Source organism: Belonocnema kinseyi, chromosome 10, assembly GCF_010883055.1.
Source record: "Belonocnema kinseyi isolate 2016_QV_RU_SX_M_011 chromosome 10, B_treatae_v1, whole genome shotgun sequence".
NCBI lineage: Eukaryota > Metazoa > Arthropoda > Insecta > Hymenoptera > Cynipidae > Belonocnema > Belonocnema kinseyi.
The window spans coordinates 34145888-34166731 of NC_046666.1; the positions used below are offsets into that span (position 1 = coordinate 34145888).

At 23.4% G+C, this 20844-nt stretch overlaps 2 protein-coding genes across 2 annotated transcripts in view; one reads left to right on the forward strand and one right to left on the reverse strand.

The window, feature by feature from the left end:
• The window catches only part of LOC117181855 (structural maintenance of chromosomes protein 1A-like), a 45382-nt gene extending 36002 nt beyond the window's left edge, over positions 1-9380 (forward strand). Inside the window, exons 13-16 of the mRNA XM_033374860.1 lie at positions 2372-2551; positions 5065-5243; positions 5338-5515; positions 9158-9380. Coding sequence (XP_033230751.1) covers positions 2372-2551; positions 5065-5243; positions 5338-5515; positions 9158-9223 — 603 coding nt within the window. The 3' untranslated portion in view covers positions 9224-9380. The remainder of the gene's footprint in view (positions 1-2371; positions 2552-5064; positions 5244-5337; positions 5516-9157) is intronic.
• Positions 9381-12003: 2623 nt separating this feature from the next.
• Positions 12004-18059, reverse strand: LOC117181815 (zinc finger protein 572-like). The gene is made up of 2 exons (XM_033374785.1): positions 17877-18059; positions 12004-13082 (listed from the first exon to the last, which is right to left on the reverse strand). The coding sequence occupies exons 1-2, from the start codon at positions 17904-17906 to the stop codon at positions 12150-12152; spliced, it is 963 nt and encodes a 320-aa protein (XP_033230676.1). The 5' UTR covers positions 17907-18059; the 3' UTR covers positions 12004-12149.
• Positions 18060-20844: the final 2785 nt, after the last annotated feature.

Consider the following 20844-nt stretch of genomic DNA (forward strand, 5'->3'; position numbering starts at 1 on the left):
AAGAATTTTTTTCAATTTGCAGGATTTTCTGAAAATTGTAGAAAAAATTCAATTCATTTTAACAGATATTTAGAAGTTCTGAAAAAATTTTCAAAATAATTAAAAATTTTAAACAAATTTAAAACAATTTCTAGATTTCTCAAAATTTTGAAGCTTTCCAAGGATGTTCAAACTATTTAAAAAGAAAATAATAAATTTCTAATTTAAGAAGTGTTCAGTTAAAATTTTTTCAATTTTTCAATATTTACTGCTTTTAGGTTAAAATTCCTTAAAATTATGTCATTTTGAAAATTTTAAAGTTCATTGATTGATTCTTTAATTTAGAGTTTTAAAAATAATAACGTGGATTTATATTTTTTTATACTGAAAAATGTTAGTACCTTTAATTTTATATGCGTAAATTATTGAGCATTTGAATACAACATTTTTTAATTAAAAATTTTTTAATTTTAATTTTATAAGTTCAAAATTTAACAGTTCCATTTTTAGTGCTTTCATTTGCAGCTCAGTTTTTATTACCTCAAGTGGAAAATATTTTAGCTTTAGTTTTCCATTTTTTAAATTTCATTGACCGTGAAAAATGTTTGCGAACCAGGAAAAACCCGGGAATTTATTTCATCGATTAAAACGGCCACCCTGATTTTTCAGATTATCTCAGCTTACTCTAATTAAATTATAATTTATTATTGTTCAAGAGTACTCTTTTTTGTGTTCAGTGCCAGCTTGCTTTTTATTAAATATTAATATTGTATTATAATTATTTTACTATAAATGATTAATTATTCATTATTTTATTTTATTAATTGTAAGAAATCCTTTTGCAAATTAGTTACTCCGTAAGATTTTTTTCGCTGACTCAAGTTTTGTCAAAACATTAATTTATTACACTTTTTTGGTTGATAATTATATTTTCTGTTGAAAATTCGGCTTTTCAGGTTGATAATTCAACTGTTTTCGAAAATTCGTTTCTTGTGATCAAAATTTCAACTGTTTGGTTAAAAAGTAATTGGTGAAAAACGGATTGAAAATTCATCTTTTTAGTTTGCTAATTCATCCTTATACAAGATTTGTCTTTAGGCTTGAAAATTGTTTTGTTTTGTTAGAAGTCATATTTTTAGTTGAAAATTTATGTTTCTTGATTGGAAATGAAAATTTAACTCCATTCTAAAAAAAATCATATTTTGGCCTAAAAATACAATTATTTGGTGAAAACTTCCACTATTTTGTTGAAACTATCTGTTTTTATTAAAATTTCAACTATTTCATTGTAATTGCAACTTTTTGGTTGAAAATTATTTTTCTGTTGAAAGTTCAACTGTTTGGTCAAAAATTGAACTATGTCTTTGAAAATTCGTCTGTTTTAACTAAAATTTCAACTTCTTGGAAATCATATTTTTAGTTGAAAATTCATTTCTCTTGATTTAAAATGAACTTTTTCGTCCCAAATTCAGCTGTATTCTCAAAAATTCATCTTTTTGGCTTAAACATAAAATTATTTGGTGAAAATTGTCACTATTTTGTTGAAATTTGATTTATTTTTATTAAAAGTTCAACTATTTCATTGTAAATGCAACTGTTTGGTTCAAAATTAATTTTTCTGATGAAAATTCAACTGTGCTATTAAAAATTAATCTTTGTTGGCTCAAAATGATTTTTTTTTTGTAGAAAATACATCTTTTCAAGTTGATAATTTAACTGTTGGCTGCAAAATCCATCCTTCTGGCTTAACAATTTAACTAAATGGTTAAAAATTCAAATATTTTCTTGAAAATTCGTTTCTTTTGATTAAAAGTTCAATTGTATGGTAAAAAAGTAAATGGATGGATATAAACTGTTTGATTGAAAATTAATCTGTGTTGGTTAAAAATGATCCTTTTTGGTGAAAATTCAACTTTTCAATGTGATAATTGAACTGTATTCTAAAAAATTCGTCTCTTGTTTGAAAATTTATCTGTCTTCTAAAAAGTCGGATTTTTTTCTCGAAAATTTTATTATTCTATTTAATTCGATTATTTGTTTCAAAATTCAACTATTCAGTTAAAAAATCAACTATTTTTCTGAAAAATGGTTTCTTTTACGTTCAACTATTTGCTTTTAAATGCAAATGCTGGGTTAAAAATTTACCTTTTCGGATTTAAAACTTAAATGTTTTATAATTCATTCAAATTTTTATCTTCAAAACTCAACTCTTTTGTAAAAAAAATTAATCTTTGGGTTGAAAATTAAACTATTTTCGTGAAAAATCGAATCTATTTCGACTTGAAGTGTTAGGAATTTAAAACTTTTCCTATTAAACTGAATATATCAATATTAATTTTATTTAAAAGGATTGTGATTTTGATTGCCTCTCATATAAAAAAATGTACCTTAGGCTATCCAAAAATTATACTTGGCTAAAGAAAAACTACAGGAGACGAATGAGGAATTTGACCAGGCTCGTAAAAAGGCCAAGAAGGCAAAAACGCAGTTCGAAAAAGTCAAAAAGGAACGACTTGATAGATTCATGGCATGTTTCGAACACGTCGCGAACGAAATAGATCCTATTTACAAGGTAATTGTCTAATCAGTTAATCTTATTCTAATTTAGGGATCGTTCATAAATTATGTTAGGAACTTAGATAACATTAATTCCTTTTTCTAATGATAAATTTTAAAGAATTCTTTTTTTCTCGTTTTTTTAAAAGAAATATACTCTTTTTCTCGTTTTTTAACTTCAATGCGAAATAAATTAACAAAATCCAACAAGAAAAATCAACTACTTTTGGTTGAAAAGTCTACTATTAAATTTTTGGTTTGGAATTAATCTTGTTCGGTTAAAAAAATCTAGTATTTGGCTGACAAATTTCTTATTTTATCTCCTTGATTGAAAAACTATTTCGTTTTTATAGAATTAATATAATAGGTTAAAAATCATATTTTGGGTTAAATTCGTGTTAAAACTTAATTTTTTTAAGGTTCAAAATTTTAGTTGCAAATACGTCTATTTTGTTGAAAATGTAACCATTTTGTTGAAAACTCTTTTTTTATTGCTGAAAAATAATTTTTTTAAGTAACAATGTAACTATTCGATTTTTGCTGGAAAAATTATATTTTCTAGTTAAAAATTCATATACTTTTTAAAAAAATTTGTCTTTTTTGGTCGAAAATTAATCATCTTGGTTGATAGTTCATTCTTTTGGATTGAAAATATAACTATTTGGGTCTAAATTAATCTGAATTGTTGGAGGATTCAACAAATTTGATAAAAAATTAAACTAATCGGTTGAAAATTATTTTGTTGCTTTGTTTAAAAGTAAAGTATTTTCATAAAATTTTAACTTTTTAGTTGATAATTCGTCCTATTGTCTTTTAAACTTCAACAGTTATGTTGAAAATTAATGTACTTTGTTGAAAAATTCTGTTTTTTGGTAGAAAATTATTCTTCTTGCTAGAAAAATCATCTTTTTGCGTGAATATTGAACTATTTGGTTCAAAATTAATATTTTTTAAGTGAAAATTCAACTGCTTGCTTGAAAGTTGAACTAGTTTATAAAAAGTTAAATTTTTTGGTTGCAGATTAATCTCCTTGCTTTAAAATTTAACTATCACATTTTTAGAAAATTAATCTTCTGTATAAAAAAAAAATCATATTTTTTGTTGAACTCTTTTGTTAAGAATTCATTTTTTTTAAGATTCATAATTTTAGTTAAAAATTCATCTTTTTGGTTGAAAATGTAACTGTTTTGTTGCAAATTCGATTTTTTTCATTGGTGAGAATTTATTTTTTGAACTTATAATCTTACTACAACATTTTTTGGTTGAAAATTGATATTTTTGATTGAAAAATTATCTTTTTTAGTTGAAAATTTATGTATCTTGTTAAAAATGCTTATTTTTGGTCTAAAATTAATCTTCTTTCTTGTTAATTCATCCTTTTTGATTAAAAATAAAATTGTTTGTTTCTGAATCAATACTTTTTGGTAGAAAATTAAACGGTTTGGTTGAAAATTATATTTTTTGTTGAAAAATCATATTATTTGTTTATTTTGAACTATTTGATTAAAAATTAAACTTTGTAGTAGAAAATTAATTTTGTTTATTTAATTATATTGTTGGTTTCAGAATTATATTTTCGGGTTAAAAATTCAACAGTTCTGTTGATAATTCTTTCTTTTGCTTTAAAATTCATCTCTTTGTTTGAAAAAACGTTTTTTTTTTGTTTTTTGGTGAGAATTAATTTGTTTAACATGGTTAAAATTTTTTAAATTGAAAATTTATCTTTTCAAGTTGAAGATTCATGTATTTTGTTAAAAAGTCATCTTTTCTTTATCGAAAATTTATCTTCCTGGTTGAGAATTCATCGTTTTCTATTAAAAATGCAACTATTTGGTTATAAATTAATCTCACTTGGCTGACGGTTCAACAGTTTGGTGGAAAATTAAACTATTTGATAGATAGCTAAAATATTGAGTTCAAAATTAACTTTCGTTTACAAATGCATATTTTTGGTTTAAATTGGACAATTTTGTTAAAAATGAGACTATTTTTATGTAATTTAAATTTTTTGGTAGAAAATTAACTTTTTTGTAGCAAAATCACATTTTTGTGTTGAAAATTAAACCGCCGTCTAGACAATTCATCCTTTGGCTTAAAAATGAACTATTTTTTTTTTTAAATTGACGTTTTTTATTTTAAAAATTTAACTGCTTGGTTCAAAATTGAACTTTTTTTTATGAAAATCGTTTTTTTTTCAATAAAAATGCATTATTTATCTGAAAATTTCACTATTTTATTTTTAGTTCGAAATTTATTCTTAATAAGTCGAAATTCATTTATTTGGTAGAAATTTCATGCATTTTCTTGAAAGTTCTTCTTTTTAATTAGAAAATTAATCTTGTTTGTTAAAAATTCAATATATCGATTTGAAATCTTAGGAATTTAAGGTATTTCATATTGCATTCAATACGATATTTACATTAAATTGTATTTTATTTTTAATTTTTAAATGGTAACCTATTTTATGGACGATCCCTCAAGAAAAGAATTATTTTCCGAAAAAATTCTAATCTAGAATCTTTTATACAGAGTCTAGCGAAAAATCAATCAGCGCAAGCCTTCTTGGGTCCGGAGAATCCAGAAGAACCCTATTTGGATGGAATTAATTACAATTGTGTTGCCCCTGGTAAACGATTCCAGCCAATGTCTAATCTTTCAGGAGGAGAAAAAACTGTGGCTGCTTTAGCATTGTTATTCGCTATTCACAGGCAAATTTTCTTATTCATAATTGCATCTTATTTAAAATTCAGATTTATTACCTTATTTCATAAATCTCTGTTATATTTGGGTTTTTATTTATAGTTTTCAGCCAGCGCCTTTCTTCGTACTGGACGAAATCGATGCTGCTTTGGATAATACGAACATTGGAAAAGTCGCCAGTTATATTCGGGACAAAACGAGTTCTCTTCAAACTATTGTGATTTCTTTGAAGGAAGAATTCTATTCTCATGCAGACGCACTTATTGGAATCTGTCCTGATGTAAGTTTAATAATTTTAAAATATCCTTTTTATATTACAGGCCTCGCACTCACGACACTATTTTACACTTTTTTTTAGCAATTGAATTATTTCGTCACAATTATCTGTTAATGTCACTTTTTTTTAATTTTTCTTGTAAATTTTGTTGAACTTTTTCCAGTTTTTAAATGCAAAAATGTAATGTCTATTTGATAATTTCAGTTTCAGAGTGGCCGTTTTTTCACGGTCAATACATTAAAAAATTCGAACTCTAAAGCTAAACATTTTTCCATTTGAAGTAATAAAAAATAAACTACAAATTCAAACACTCGAAGTGGAACTTTTGAGTTTTAAGCTTTTAAAATTGAAGTTTACAGGGTGGCCGCTGGACCGGGAAACCTGGAAAACCGGGAAATGACAGTGAATTTATTTCTTGACCGGGAATTTTACAACATTGATAGAATCATTTTTAAGAGCATATATTTTAATTTAACGAATTTAAAAATGCTGTTTTAAAGGCTTGCAAAATAAAAAATTAGAAGTTTTTAAAATCGAAAATTTTTAAATAAAAAACAGGATGGCCACTGGACCGGGAAACCGGGAATTTTACGAATTTTCATAAGAAAAACCTGCCCAATTCCGATTTTAACAGTGTTTTAAATAATTAAAGGGCAGTTTTGAAGATTTAAACAGTTAAAAATTAAAAGCATTTGAGGTTGAAACTTTTTGATAAAAAACAGTTTTATTTTATCTACTGTAAATATGAATAAATAAATTATTTTTAAAATGGATCTGTACTCTAAGTATAGAAATCTGAACAAAATCTTCAAAATTTGAGAATTTCCAGGTTCTATCTGTTTCAATCCGAAAGTGTTAATAAGAATTTAAATTAATATATCATTTATTCCAATAATTTTATTTTTAAATACGAATTTTTATGATTTATCAATAGTATATTTTCAATTCAGAGTTTCAGGTTTTCCTTTATATGATTTTTTATCTTAAATTTAATAAATAAATTTATTAACATATTATTCCTTTAAATTTTTTGTAGCCATTAAAAGATATAAACATGCGTTTTACTATTTTCAACTTATAAATAAATCCATAATAATATAGTCATAATAAAGGTTTTTATTGCATTTAAAATATTGTAAGTAAAATATTTAATTTTTATCCTATTTAATTTGAAATTTCCGAATCTAGAAAAAGAATAAGTATTTAATATTTAGCAATATTTCATTGTTCATAAAAGACGAATAAATTGAAACCAAATATTTAAAAGAAAATCATTTAAAACTGAATTGTTTTACATAGAAAGCTTTGAATCTTTAAATTTTCGAAGAACTTTTAAACGTTTAGCGTTACAATTTGAATTAGTCTGTTTAAAAAGTGTTTAATTTATAGGTGAAATTGTTGAATTTTGACGCATATATAACAATTGAACACTTATTATTTGCAGAAAAAATTTCAAAAATTTTAAGAGATATTTAGAAGTTTTGAAGAGATTCAAAATTAATTAAAAACTTGAAATTATTTCAAGTAATTTAAACGAAGTGTGTTAACATTTTTTTCAGAACTTTTAAATATATTTTAAAAGTAATCGAAATTTTCCTACAATTTTTGAAAATCCTGCAAATTAAAAAAAAATCCTTAAAATCTTCCATATTCTTCTTTGACAATTTTGGAAATCTCTTAAAATCTTCTTAAACTTTCTTTTACAATAATTTTTCAAAGTGAAAAATCATTTTCAATTTTCCTAAGAATCTTAAGAACAATTTTTATTCTTTTGAAATCTTTCACAATTCTTTAAAAAAATCGAAATTTTTGGTGTGAAATCTGCAAAAATTTATATTTTATTTTTAAATCAACTGTAAGTATTTGAAATTATTTCAAATTCTAAATTTAATTCGAATATTTTTAAAACTTCTAAATATCTCTTAAAATTACTCTAATATTTTTAAAAATATAAGTGTTCTACTATTAAATTATAAATTAAATATTAAATTCAAATATTTTTTTTTAATTTGCAGAATTTTCTAAAAGTTATAGAAAAAAATCAATTTATTTTGAAATATATTTAAAAGTTCCGAAAAAAAATTCAAAAATTATTTTGAAAAATTTTAAACAACTTCTTAATTTCTCAAGATTTTGAAATAAAATTTTAAAGCTTTTAAAGGATGCCTAGACTATTTAAAATAAAAATAATTTGAGAACTGTTAAGTTGAAAAAATTATTTTTCAATTTTTAAGGTGTCTAACTTAAAATTACTTAAAATAATATAATTTTGAAATTTTTTAAAGTTCATTGCTTGATTCTTTAGTTTAGACTATTGAAAATGTTAACGTGGATTTATATTTTTGAAACTTAATCTGAATCTTTGAACTCTATAATTGATAAATGTTTTAAAATTTGCAGTTTATTTGCATTTTATTTTTAAAAATTGTATTGAAAAGTGTTAGAACCTTCCGTTTGGCACGTGTACATTTTTGAGCATTTGAATACACAATTTTTTAATTCAAAACTTTAAAACTTTAATATTACAAGTTTGGAATTTAAGTGTTCCATTTTGAATGCTTTAATTTGTTATTTATTGTTTATTACTTTATATAGAAAAATGTTTGCCAACCGGGAAAAAATTTAATTAAATAATGTTGTATTCAAATACTCAATAAAAATAAAAACGTACAAAGTAGAAGGTACTAACACTTTTCAATTGGACAATTTTTAATGAAATGCAGATAAACTAACAAATTTATGATTTTTAACTTTCATAAATTATGTAGATTTCAAAAATTTAGATCCAATTTTAAATCTATAAATCTATATTATGATTTAATGCTCTAAATTAAAAAATAAATTAGTGCGCTTTGAAATTGTTAAAATTATATTATTTTAAGAAGTTACATTTTATTCATCTTAAATAGTTTAAACATCCTTGAAAAGCTAATAAAGTTTATTTCCAAATCCTAAGAAATCTAGAGATTGTTTTAAATTTCTATAAATTAAAAAATATTTATGAAATTTTTTCAGAACTTCGAAGTATTTGATAAAATTATTAGCATTTTTCTTGTGTTTTGTAAATCTTTTTAAATGTTCTGTTAAAATAATTTTCACAATTCTTAAAATGCTTCTAAATTTTTTTGTTATAAATCTACAAAAGTGGACATTTTGTTCTAATTTAGACTGTGGCTATTTGACCGAAAATTCAGTACGAATATCTGCATTTTAACGTCACACACACACTGCATTCAAATTATTTGAAATCATCTTAAATGTTTTAAATTAATTTTGAGTATTTCAAAACTTCTGAATATCTCTAAAAATTACTCAAATATTTTCTAAAAATAATAATTGTTATTTATACACCAAAATTCGACAATTTCACTTGAAATTTAATTTTTGTTTTAAAAGAACAATTAAAACTGTAAGATTAAAAGTTTAAAAGATGGGATAGATTTTCTTCTAAAAATTGGTAAAACTCTTATTCATAAAATAAATTCACTGTCATTTCCTGATTTTCCCGGTACAGCGGTGGAATTTTTTCAAATTTGTGACACTATTTTTTCCCGCGCGTGATTCCGAGACCTGATATTAGAACTATTATTTATATTATGCATTATTTTATTAATATTTGATAAAATTGCTAAATTTCCTTTTCAGGTTGGAGAATGCTTGGAAAGCAAAGTACTGACTCTTGATTTGACGACTTATCCTGTTCAAGTTTAAGTTTAAAATGTTAATTTTATACCGTGAAGCCATTCTTATACATTTTGCGACATCTATTTTAATATATTTGGTTTAAATAATTATTGTAGGCATATTGCAATTCATTATCGTTGCAGCCGTCTCGTTTTAAAAGAATAAACATTCTGATGTTTTCAAGAAACGTTTGTTTTTATGTAATAAATTTACATATTTTTTTTTATCAAACTTGTGAAATAATATTAAGGCATTTGGGGTGATATTAATCTTTTTTGGTTTCATTTTCGATTAAAAATAAACTCATTCAGGGTGGCCGCTGGACCAGGAAACGACCGGTTATTTTATGATCCCGGGAAATAACAGTTCATTTATTTTTAACCGGAAATTTAAGAAATTTTTAGAAAAAAAATCTTTCCAACTTTAATATCAACCGTTTTTTACATAATTAGTTAAATTTTTATCATTTCAGTTATGATATCATTCAGTTTATAATACGTAATTCAAAAATCTTTCAGTTTAAAAATTTTCAGCTTTTAATTTTTAAGTGTACATTTTATTTTTAAAAATGTTAAAGGCTTCAACAATTAAAAATTAGAAACGTTTCAAATCGAAGACTATGAATATAAATTAATTGTGTTTCCTATTGAATTCTATTTTAAGATTTAAAAAGTTCACAAGTATAGAAATTCCAGATTTTAATGTTAAAAATTAAACTGTTTCAATTATAAATTTTTATTAGTTAACTAATGTAAACGCTCGATTAAAACTTTATAAACTCTTTTCACTTTTAAAATAACTTTATAATAATATATTTATTATTAAAGGCTTTTATAAAATTTCAAATATTATTTCATTCTAAAGTATTCCATCTTTGAACCATTCAATTTGACATTTTTTAATGAAGAAAAAGAACAATTAATATTTAAAGTTTTTGTTCAAAATCTCTTTGGTTTAAAAATTACTATTCCAGTTGAAGATTGCTCATTTTATTCAAAAATTCATTTCTTTGGTTGAAATATGAGCTATTTGATTGAAAACTTTGTTTTTTCTTTTGATGAAAAGGAATTTTTTGCCGAAAATGTAACTGGTTTGTTGAAAATTTGTTTCTTTTTTTATTGAAACTTTTTTTAAACTAAAAATATAAATATTCTTTCAGTTAAATATCTAATAATTTTAGATAAAAATTCATCTCTTTGATTGAACATTGATTCTTTGCCTAAAAATGTAATTGTTTAATTTTTGTTTTGAAAAATTATATTTTTATTAAAAATTCACCTTTTTGGTAGAAAATTAAATTATTCTAGTTAAAGATTCATCTTTCTGGTTTAAAATTCAACTATTCCAGTTAATGATTGTCAATTTAGTTGAAAATTTATCCCTTTGTTTAAAAATGTAACGAATTTTTTGAAGGTAAGTTTTTTTGTGAAAAGTGATTTTTTTTAACTAAAAATTTAGCTTATTCCAATTGAATATTTCATAGTTTTCGTTGAAAATTCTTTTGTTTGGTTGAACATTAATTTTTTGAACTTAAAAATTCATTATTTAAGTTTTGATTGACAGTTTATTTTGTTTAGTTATAATTTATTTCTTTGAAACTATATTTTTTAATTCAGAAAAAATACCTCATATTCAAAAATATTCGAGTATTAATTTAAAATCGGCAATTATAAATTAAATATTCAAAACTAAACTTTGAACGTTACAATTTTAATTGTTCTATTTTAAAAAAACTTAATTTTTTAAGTGAAATTGTTGAATTTTGATTTATAAATAACAATTGAACTCCTATTATTATTATAAAAAAATCGAGTAAGTTGAAGAGATATTCAAAATTTTTGAAAAAAATCAAAATTAATGAAAAATTCAAATGATGTAAAATAATTTAAATAAAGTGTCTACGTGTAAATATATATTTTGGTAGATTTCGAACAAAAAATCTAGCTTTTTAAGAATTTTGAAAGACTTCAGAAGAATGAAAAACATTTTCTAGGAAAGTTAAAAATGATTTATTTTTAAAGATTAATTTAAAGAGAATATTTAGAAGGATTTAAAAAGAGTTACAAAATTATAAAAAATGAATGTGGAAGATTTTAAGGAAATTTATTTATTTTAGCAGGATATTAAAAAAATATGTAGAAAAAATTTTAGAAAAAATTCGAATCATTTGAAAAGATGTTTAGAAGTTCTGAAAAAAATGTTATAAACAATTGAAAATTTCAAAAAATCTAAAAGAACAGGTAAATGTTTCAAGATTTTGAAAAGGAAATTTTGAAGTATTTTAAGGCTTCAGAAGAATAAAAAAACATTTCCTAGGAAAATTCAAAATTACTTTTTATTTCGAAACATTAATTTTAAGAGAATATTTCAAAATATTTAGAAAGATGTACAAAATTATTAAACATGAATGTGGATGATTTTAAGTAATTTTTTTTAAGCTGACAGGACTAAAAAAAATTCGGAAAAACTCGAATCATTTTAAAAGATGTTTAGAAGTTATGACAAATTTTGAAGTAATTTAAGGATTTTTAAACTATTTGAAATAAAAATGGTATAACTTTAATTTAAAAAGTGTTCAGTTTATAAAAAACATTTAATCGTTCAATTTTTAATGTTTTTCAGCTTAAAATTGCGTAAAATGATATCGTTTAGAAATTTTTTTTAATTTATTGAATAATTGAGCATTTTTATTGAAAAATTTTTAATTAAAAAGCTTTTAAACTACAGTTTTAAAAGTTTAAAATTCCGGGGATTTTTTTCTTTGATTAAAACGGCCACCCTACAATTCTCCACATTTCTTTATTTTCCATAACAGATTCAATATATACAAAATTACAAAAATATCAATTGGATTTCTATGTATTTAAAAATAATAAACTATTAGTCAAAGATTTGATGCGAATTTTGTCCAAATACTAAAATATACTTCTCGATTCATTGCTTATTCTTCCACTTATTTTTCTATCTTCACATCTTGAAATTCGATTTCAGAATTTAAATTTAATATATCACAAGGTTTCTTTTCGACAGAAAATAACTTCGAGTTTCCACTTGAACTCACTACGTATTCCTTTCGGGAATCTAAATTTCTATCTTCATCTGCTATTTCACTCTTAATTCCAATGAGAACAAAATCCACTTTTTGTTTTTCATCTCTTGAAATTTGATCAGAATGATTGTCTTCACTTTGTGCCTCTTTCTGGCCCGGATGAAGTCGTTTGTGCTTTGACAGACATGTTCTATATTTGAATATTTTTTTACAAATTTCACACTCAACAGGTTTTTCTCTGCTGTGACAAAGCATGTGTTGAACAAGCTTATATTTCTTAATGAAGCCCTTATCACACAATTTACACTTATAGAGCAGTTTACGTTCCTCTTCGTCCAAGTGGATCCTTTTATGATTTGCCAAAGCATCCGGTTTCAAAAAACCTTTGGAACAAATGTCACACTGAAAAGATTTTTCCCCGTGGCTGAACATGTGCCGCACTAAATTGCTTGTTGTTGAAAATCTCTTGTGGCAAACGACACATTCGTTATCGTAATTTTCTAAATGAAGGCGCATGTGTATTCTTAAGCTGAGGGGATTCTGGAAACTTTCGGCACAAACTGGACACTTGTGAGATCCTCCACTTTCTATATGGTCATGTATATGTTTTCTTACATTATGACGATTTTTGAATGTTTTTTTACAAATGTCACACTCGAAAGGCTCGGTATTTGAGTGTGAATTAACGTGGGTTTCAAACTTGCTTGCTGCTGAATAAGCTGCTTTATTTTTTGGAAGATCATTGCTCTCTTTGTTGAACAAATTCTCCTCGTCTACTGATTCGTATTCTGTAGGTTCATATTTGATAAAGACACCTTCCATGCCTACTGACACAAACTGTAAAAAAAGTTGTTTTTAGTTCTGTTACAATAATCAGGGTGGCCGCTGGACCGGGAAATCGATAAATGACTGGGAATTTTTTGAGATCGGGAAATGACAGTGATTTTTTTTTTACTGGGAATCTACAACTTTCAGAAAATCCTGCAAATTTTAGAACATTTCTTTACAATTTGGATTTATAAATAACAATTGAACATGTATTATTTGTAGGCGAAATTTGAGTAATTTTAGGAGATATGTAGAAGTTTTGAAAAGATTCAAACTTAATGAAAAACTTGAAATCATAGCCTAATATAAAACAAAATGTAGATCAAGAATTGTGAAAGGCTTAAAAATAATAAAAACATTTTCTTAAGATTCATAGAAAAATTAACAATCATTTTTCATTTTGAAAAATTATTTTATGAGCAATATTTTAATATTTTTTTAAAGATTTAAACAAAATTTTCAAAAAGATTCTAGAAGATTTGAAGAAAACTTTATGAAATTTGCATGAAAATTTTGAATCTTTTTAAAACTCCTAAATATCTCTTAAAATTACTCACATTTTTTCTACAAATGTTAATTTGTAAATTATACATCAAAGTTTAAAAACTTCACTGACAAATTAAGCGTTTTTCAAATGCAACAATTAAAATTGTAACGTTCAAAGTTTAAAGGCTCTTCGAAATTTTAACGATTCTAGGCTTTCTATGTCAAACAATTCAGTTAAAGATTCTTTACTTTTATATATTTTGTTTCAATTTACTTGTTTTAAATAAAAATTCAAATTTTCACGTTCGATTTCAAGAGCTTTTAAATAATTAGTAAAATTGTTATGTTTTCAATTATGCTATTATTTAGCTTACAATGCCTAATTCAAACGTTTTTTTACATAAAAAATTTTTATTTTTAAGCCTATATTTTAATTTAAAGAATATTTATATGCTTTCTTAAAGACTTGAACCAATAAAAAATAAAAGCCTTTGGTATTGAAAATTTTGGATAAAAAACATTATTATTTTATAAATAAATAAATTTTTATAATTTATTTATACTTTAAGTAATAAAAAGTGACAAAATAATTTTAAATCAGTTCAAAATTTAAGAATTTTCAGATTGTTTAAAACTTAAACGGTTTCAATTTGAAAGTCTTAGTCATTAAACAAATGTGAATGTGTGAATGGAAGTTTATGAACTATTTTTAACTTAAAAATAACTTCATAATAATATATTATTAATTAAAGGATTTTATTAAATTGAAAATACTGTTTTAGTCTAAAATATTCCATTTTAAACCCATTCAATTTGAAATTTTTATTTCGGTGACAAGTAAATTGAAACCAAATATTTAAAAGTAAGGAATCTTTAACTGGACAATTCTTAGCTTTAGAGTTCCATTTTTTAAATGTCATTGACCGTGAAAAATGTTTGCGAACCGGGAATTTATTTCGTCGATTAAAACGGCCAATCTGAATAATATATTCCTGGTCATTTTCTGGGTTGGTGCAGAAGTCCAGTTTCAAAATTTTATAACTTTTCTGGGGTTTACGGGGGGGGGGGGGGGGGGGGGGGGGGGGGGGGGGGGAGATTATGTAACTTTTTCATTTCAGGGTGGCGATTAAAGTTTAATAATGAGAGTTAAAAACGCACAATTGGTTGAAAATTCATTTTTTTAATTGAATATTTAACTACTCCATTTTTGGTAGAAAATTGATATTTTTCAGTTAACTATAACTTTGAAAATCTGTCCTTTTCAGTAAAAAAATCCAATGTTTTTTTTTTTTAATTAATGTATTTAGTTCAGCAATTTTCTTTGTTGGTAGACAAATAATCTTCTTGTTAAAAAATAATTTTTTGGCTTCTTAAAATGCAAGTATTTCAGTAAAATATTTATCATTTTAGTTGAAAACTCATCGGTTGAGATTAAAATTCAACTATCCCAGTTAAAAATTGACAATTTTAGCTGAAAATTCATCACTGCTTGAAAATAGTTTTTTTTTGTTTTTGAAAATTAGTTTTTTAACTGAAAATTTAACTATTCAATTTAGGGTTGACAGCTTATCTGTTTTAGTTAAAAATTCGTCTTTTTTGCTAGAAATCAATCTTCTTGGTTAAAAATTCATCTTTTTGGTTTAAAATTGAACTACTTCAGTTAAAGATTCATTATTTTAGTTGAAGATTTGTTTGTTTTTTTTAAATTGAAAATCAAACTACTTGCTTAACAATTGAACTTTTTTTTTAGAAAATTATCTTTTTGGTTTTGGCTTCGTATACCAGTTAGATTCATAATGTTAGTTAAAAACATATAACTGGTTGCAAATTCATTTTTTTTCTACTGAAAATTTAACTATTCCATTTTTGGTTGAAAATGGATATTTTACAGTTCAAAATTTCAATTATATGGTTGAATATTTGTCTTTTTCAGTTAAAAATACAACTATTTGGTTGAAAATTAATATATTTGGCTCAAAAATTCTCTTTATTGATAGAAAATTAATCTTCTTGCTAAAAAATAATTTTTTTGGTTTCTTCAAACGCAACTATTCCAGTAAAATATTCATCACTGTTTAAAAATAATTTTTTTGTGTGTTGAAAATGAGTTTTTTTTAAACTGAAAATTTACCTTTTCAATTTTGGGTTGACAGTTTATCCTTTTCAGTTGAAAATTTACGTATTTTGTTGAAAATTCGTCTTTTTGCTCAAAATTAATCTTGTTGGTTGATAATTCATATTTCTAGTATAAAATTTAACCATTCCAGTTACAAATTCAGAATTTTAGTTTATAATTCATTAGTTAGGTCGAAAATTACTTCCTTCAACTGAAAATTTATATGTCTATTTTTGTTTGAAAGTTGCTCTTTTCTTGTTCAAAATTCAACAATTTGGATGAAAATTTGTCTTTTTGCAAATGAAAATTCATCTATTTAATTGAAAATCTACACATTTTATTAAATGTCGATTTATTTAGAAAGTGATCTTTTTCTTTGCTAATCTTCCTGTTTGAAAATTCTTTTTTTTTTTTAATTCAAGTTTTACAGTTAAATATTTATCATTTAAGTTGATCATTCATGTTTTAGGTTGCAAATAAAATTTTTCGTTTCACAGTTAAACTCTTTTGTTGAAAATTAATTTTTTTGTTTGTAAATTCATCATTTTAATTGAAAATTCATTTCTTTCGTTGAAATATGAGCTATTCGATTGAAAAATTGTTTTTTCTTTGAATTGAATATTACATAATTTTAAATAAGAATTCCTCTCTTTGGTTAAACATTAATTTTTTAACTAAAAATTTCATCATTCCATTTTTGTTTGAAAAATGATCTTTTTATTTGCACCTTCATATTTTTTGGTAAAAATTAATCCTCTTCGTTGAAAATTTATCCTTTTGATCAAAAATTCAATTACTCTAATTAAAAATTCATCATTTTAGTAGAAAATTAATCTTTTTAGTTTAAAATTCATCCCTTTGTTTAAAAAGGTAACATTTTTTTTAACTTAATTTTGTTTCTGTTGAAAGTTAGTTTTTTTTAACTCATCTTTCTTGTTTAAAATTGAACTATTCCAGTTAAATTCAAAATTTTAGTTGAAAATTCATCCCTTTGTTTAAAGCTGTAACAATTTTGTTGAAAGTTACTTTTTTGTGAAAAGTAATTTTTTTAAATTAAAATTTAACTTATACCAATTGAATATTTTATAGTTTTAGTTGAACATTCTTCTGTTTGTCTTTACATAATTTTTTTGAACTAAAAATTAATTATTTAAAAAAAATTCAAATATCTCATCCTTTTGGTTTAAAAATCAACTATTCCAGTTGAAGATGCAAAATTTTAGTTGAAAATTCATCAATTAGGTTCAAAATTGAACTATTTTTTTTTTAAATCCGTTATTTTCTTCAAAATTAATGTTGTCGAATAAAAATTCAACTATTCCATTTTTTGTTTGAAATTGCTAATTTTTTTAGTGGGAATAGTTAAGAAAAATTTTTTTTTAATTATGAATAAATAAATTATTTTTAAATTTATGGAAATTTAATAATTTTTTTATATTTGAATATATTTGAATATAATTTGAATATAATTGAGCTTCAATTCAAATACATTAAATAGTAAAAAAAGTTTTGTTTTCCTTCTTAATTTTTGGTTTAAAGCCTAATGTTTACTGCTTTTTTATTAAAAAATTTAACAATGATTTTTAATAATTATTCAATCCTTAAAAATTCTTATGAATATTCTAGATTTTTTTTAAATTCTTGAATGGAAACATTATAATTAGGTGGCTTTATCATATTTTTTTATCAGTAAAAAGATCAATTCGCGATCCACAACCAATTATTTTTTCAAAATTCTATGACTTTTCTTCGAGATTTTCCAGAACTTTGTCAAAATTTTATGACTTTTCCAGGTCTTGTAGTAATCCTGAATTTTCGGTTTGAAACAGACCCGGTAAGACAATGTTTAATAACAAAAATGATAAATAAACAATAAGTGATTTTAAACTCTGGGATTAAAAAATGAAAAAACACCTTTGGTCAAAAGTTGGTTTCTTTTAATAAAAAAATCTATTTTTTAGAGTTAATAATAATCAAATTTGTTAAGGAATTAATATTATGTTATTGTTTTATAAGTATCTCCTTAAATTTTAGAGGTTATGGGATATTCATAGTGATATACAGTTACTGAATTATTTTAATTAATATAGAAAAACTTTACACAATTAAAAGTTTAAAACTACATACATTTTTTTGCAAATTTTACGCATATGAAAAAAGATCATACGAAAATGCAAAAGATAAATAACAAAAGCACTAACCTCCGGTTTTGTATTATTTTCGTTGTCCATTTTAGGTGTTAATATTTAAAAACCTTCTTAAAATTAAATTATATTTCAACTGCAGTGCTTCCATATAACGCTGCTACCTAAATTTTAAATATCGTTAAATAACGATTAAATTCGTTCGTATTGTTCATTGTATTTTGTTACAAAACGGATCAAAAGGACCAAAATAATTTTTTGTGGTTTATGGTCAAGAGGGCAACTTGGATAGGGGTCGATTATAGCGGAATTCGCAATTATATTTCTTTAAGATAATTAAATATAACTAAAAACCTCATAATTTTTATTGATTTTTAATATCAGATTTACATTTATTCTTTTTTCTCTTATGTTTATTTACTATGAAAAATCTATTTCAGTTTTTAATCTTCGAATTATCTTATATGTAATTGCATATACCAACATTACCGACATCACTTACTCCTGAGCATAAACTTTCAAATAGTATAGATACAAACTCGATGCGTAGAATTCTGAGCTGGTTATATTACTTTGAGAACGGTAACGAAAATGAGAATATAACCGAGAAATAAATTCTCTGGGAATTTACGAGAAACTCAGAATTTATTTTAATTAATAGAAAATTGCATTTTTTTGTAAACTTTTCGGTTGAAAATTCAACTCTTTTTTTGAAAGTTTGTCTTTTTTATTTTAAAGTTTACCTGCTTTAGTAGAAATTAAATCTTTTTTTTGGTAAAAATGCAACTGTTTGGTTCTAATTAAGCTATTATACTATTTTCTTGAAAACTTAACTATTTCGTAGAAAATTTACTTTTTGTATAAAATGTATATTTTGGTGTTGAAAAATGAATTGAAATATTTTCTGGATGAAAGTGCCAGTCATAAAAACAAATTGTTTTTTTTATTACAAATTCATCGGTTTTAGTACAAAATTTATCTTTTTGGGATAAAAATGCAACTATTTGGTAGAGAATTCAACGATTTTATTTAAAATTCTTCCTTTTTGGTTGAAAAAATTCGTCTTTTTTGGATTAAAATTTCAATTTTTTTCGTAGAAACTTATTTTTTTGTTACAAAAATTCAATTTTTGATGTTACAGAGTTAACTATAACTTTTTTTTATTTAAAAAATTCTTCTGATTTAAGATAAATTTCATATTTTTGAGAAAAATAGAACTATTGGCTAGAGAATTCAACAATTTTGTTAAAAAATCATCCTTTTTAGTTAAGAATTCGTCTTTTTGGATTGTAAATTCAATTTTTTTGGTGGAAAATTATTTCTTGTTAAAAAATTTATAGTTTGAGCGTGAAAACTCAAAGAAAATCTTTTTCAACAGAAAATCCAACTATTTTTTGCAAATATATCTTTTTGATTTAAAGTTTCATCTGTTATAGAAGAAATTTCATTTTTTGAATAAAAATACAACTTTTTGGTTAAAAATCGTTCTTCTTTGCTTTATAATTCTGACATTTGGTTGAATCGCTTTGTTAAGAAAATGTAACTTTCTCCATTCTTTTAAGATTGATATTTTTTAGTTAAAAATTCGCGTTTTTCTGTTGTTGTTGTAAAAAATAATTTTCTAGTTTTATTTTACTTTTTTTGTGTAAAAATGCATCAGTTTCGTGGGAAATTAATTTTTTGTTGAACAGTCATTTTTTTGGTTTGAAAATTAAATTTTTGTAAATAAAACTTGTCTGCTGGTTTGAAGGTTCAATAATTTAGGTAAACTTTTATTTATTTTTTGACTGAAAAATTTTTATTTGTTGGAAATTTGTCTTTTTAGTTTTAAAATTCTCTTCTTTTGTTGTATAAATTTCATTCTTTCTTCATTGCTATCTGGTAATAAATTAAAAATTTTCAGTCTGTATTAATATATTACGGGGCCTAAGATATTGTGTTATTTGAAGCAAAATTTCCAGTTTTTAAACAAATTTTTAAATATTATAAATAAATCTAAATTATTATTTATTTATCGCAGACTTCGTTCTTTCCCATTTTTTCTCGTTTTCAATTTAAATGTGAACTGAATTAATAGGCCCAATAAGAAAATCGAACTATTTTTCTTCGAAACTACATTCTTTTTGATTGAAAAGTTTATTATATTTTTGGTGACAAATTATTTATTTGTTTAGAAATGTAATTATTCTGTTGTAAATTCTTTTTTGCAAAAATTATCTCTTTTAGTATAAATTTTATCATTTTGGTTAAAAATATAACTGGTTTGTTTAAAAAGTTTTTTTTTTTCTTTTCGAAGGATTCATCATCTTAATTGAAAATAAGTTTTTTTTACTAAAAATTTAACTATTCCAGTCAAACGTGCATATAGTTTCAAAATGTACATTCTTCATTGAAAATGTGACCAGTTGATTAAAAATGATTCTGAATAGAAAATGAAATTATTTGATTGAAAATTCAACTGTTTTCTATTAAAATCGTCTGTTTGGCTTGAAAATTCAACAATATGGTTGAAATTTTGTTCGTTCCCGAATGAAAAGTCGTTTTTGGTTAAAAATTCAACTATTTTATTCAATATTTTTATTCGGTTTAAAATTTAATGATATTGTTAAAAATTCAAAAATTTGGTTAACGTCATTCTTCTTATTGAAAAACCAACTGTTTTGTTGAAAATTCAACTGTTTGATTTAAAATTCAATAATTTGGTAGGTTTTTCTTACTTTTTTTAACAAATCTTTTCTGTTTCAGAAAACTTCTCTTTTTGTAAAAAATTAATCTTTTTTGGTTCAAAATTCAAAAACTGTTTAGTTGCAAATTTATCTGTTTTTGTTGAGAATTCATCTTTCTTGGTAGAAAATTGTACTATTTTGTTAAAAATTGAACTATTTTGTTTAAAAAATCGTTTTTTTTTGTTTTTAAAAATTACTTCTTTACTGAAAATTTAATCTTTACAGCTGAAGATTTATAATATAAAATGAAAGTTCATCTCTTTAGTTGAAAATGAAGTATTTTGTTGAAAATTTGTTTC

What these genes read in the sequence shown, in the direction of transcription:
- LOC117181815 (XM_033374785.1), bottom strand. Translation starts at nt 17,906, where the DNA reads ATGGACAACGAAAATAATACAAAACCGGAG. An exon ending in AAAATAATACAAAACCGGAG is followed by an intron (nt 13,083 to 17,876) that starts GTTAGTGCTTTT and finishes CTTTTTTTACAG; the next exon opens with TTTGTGTCAGTAGGCATGGA.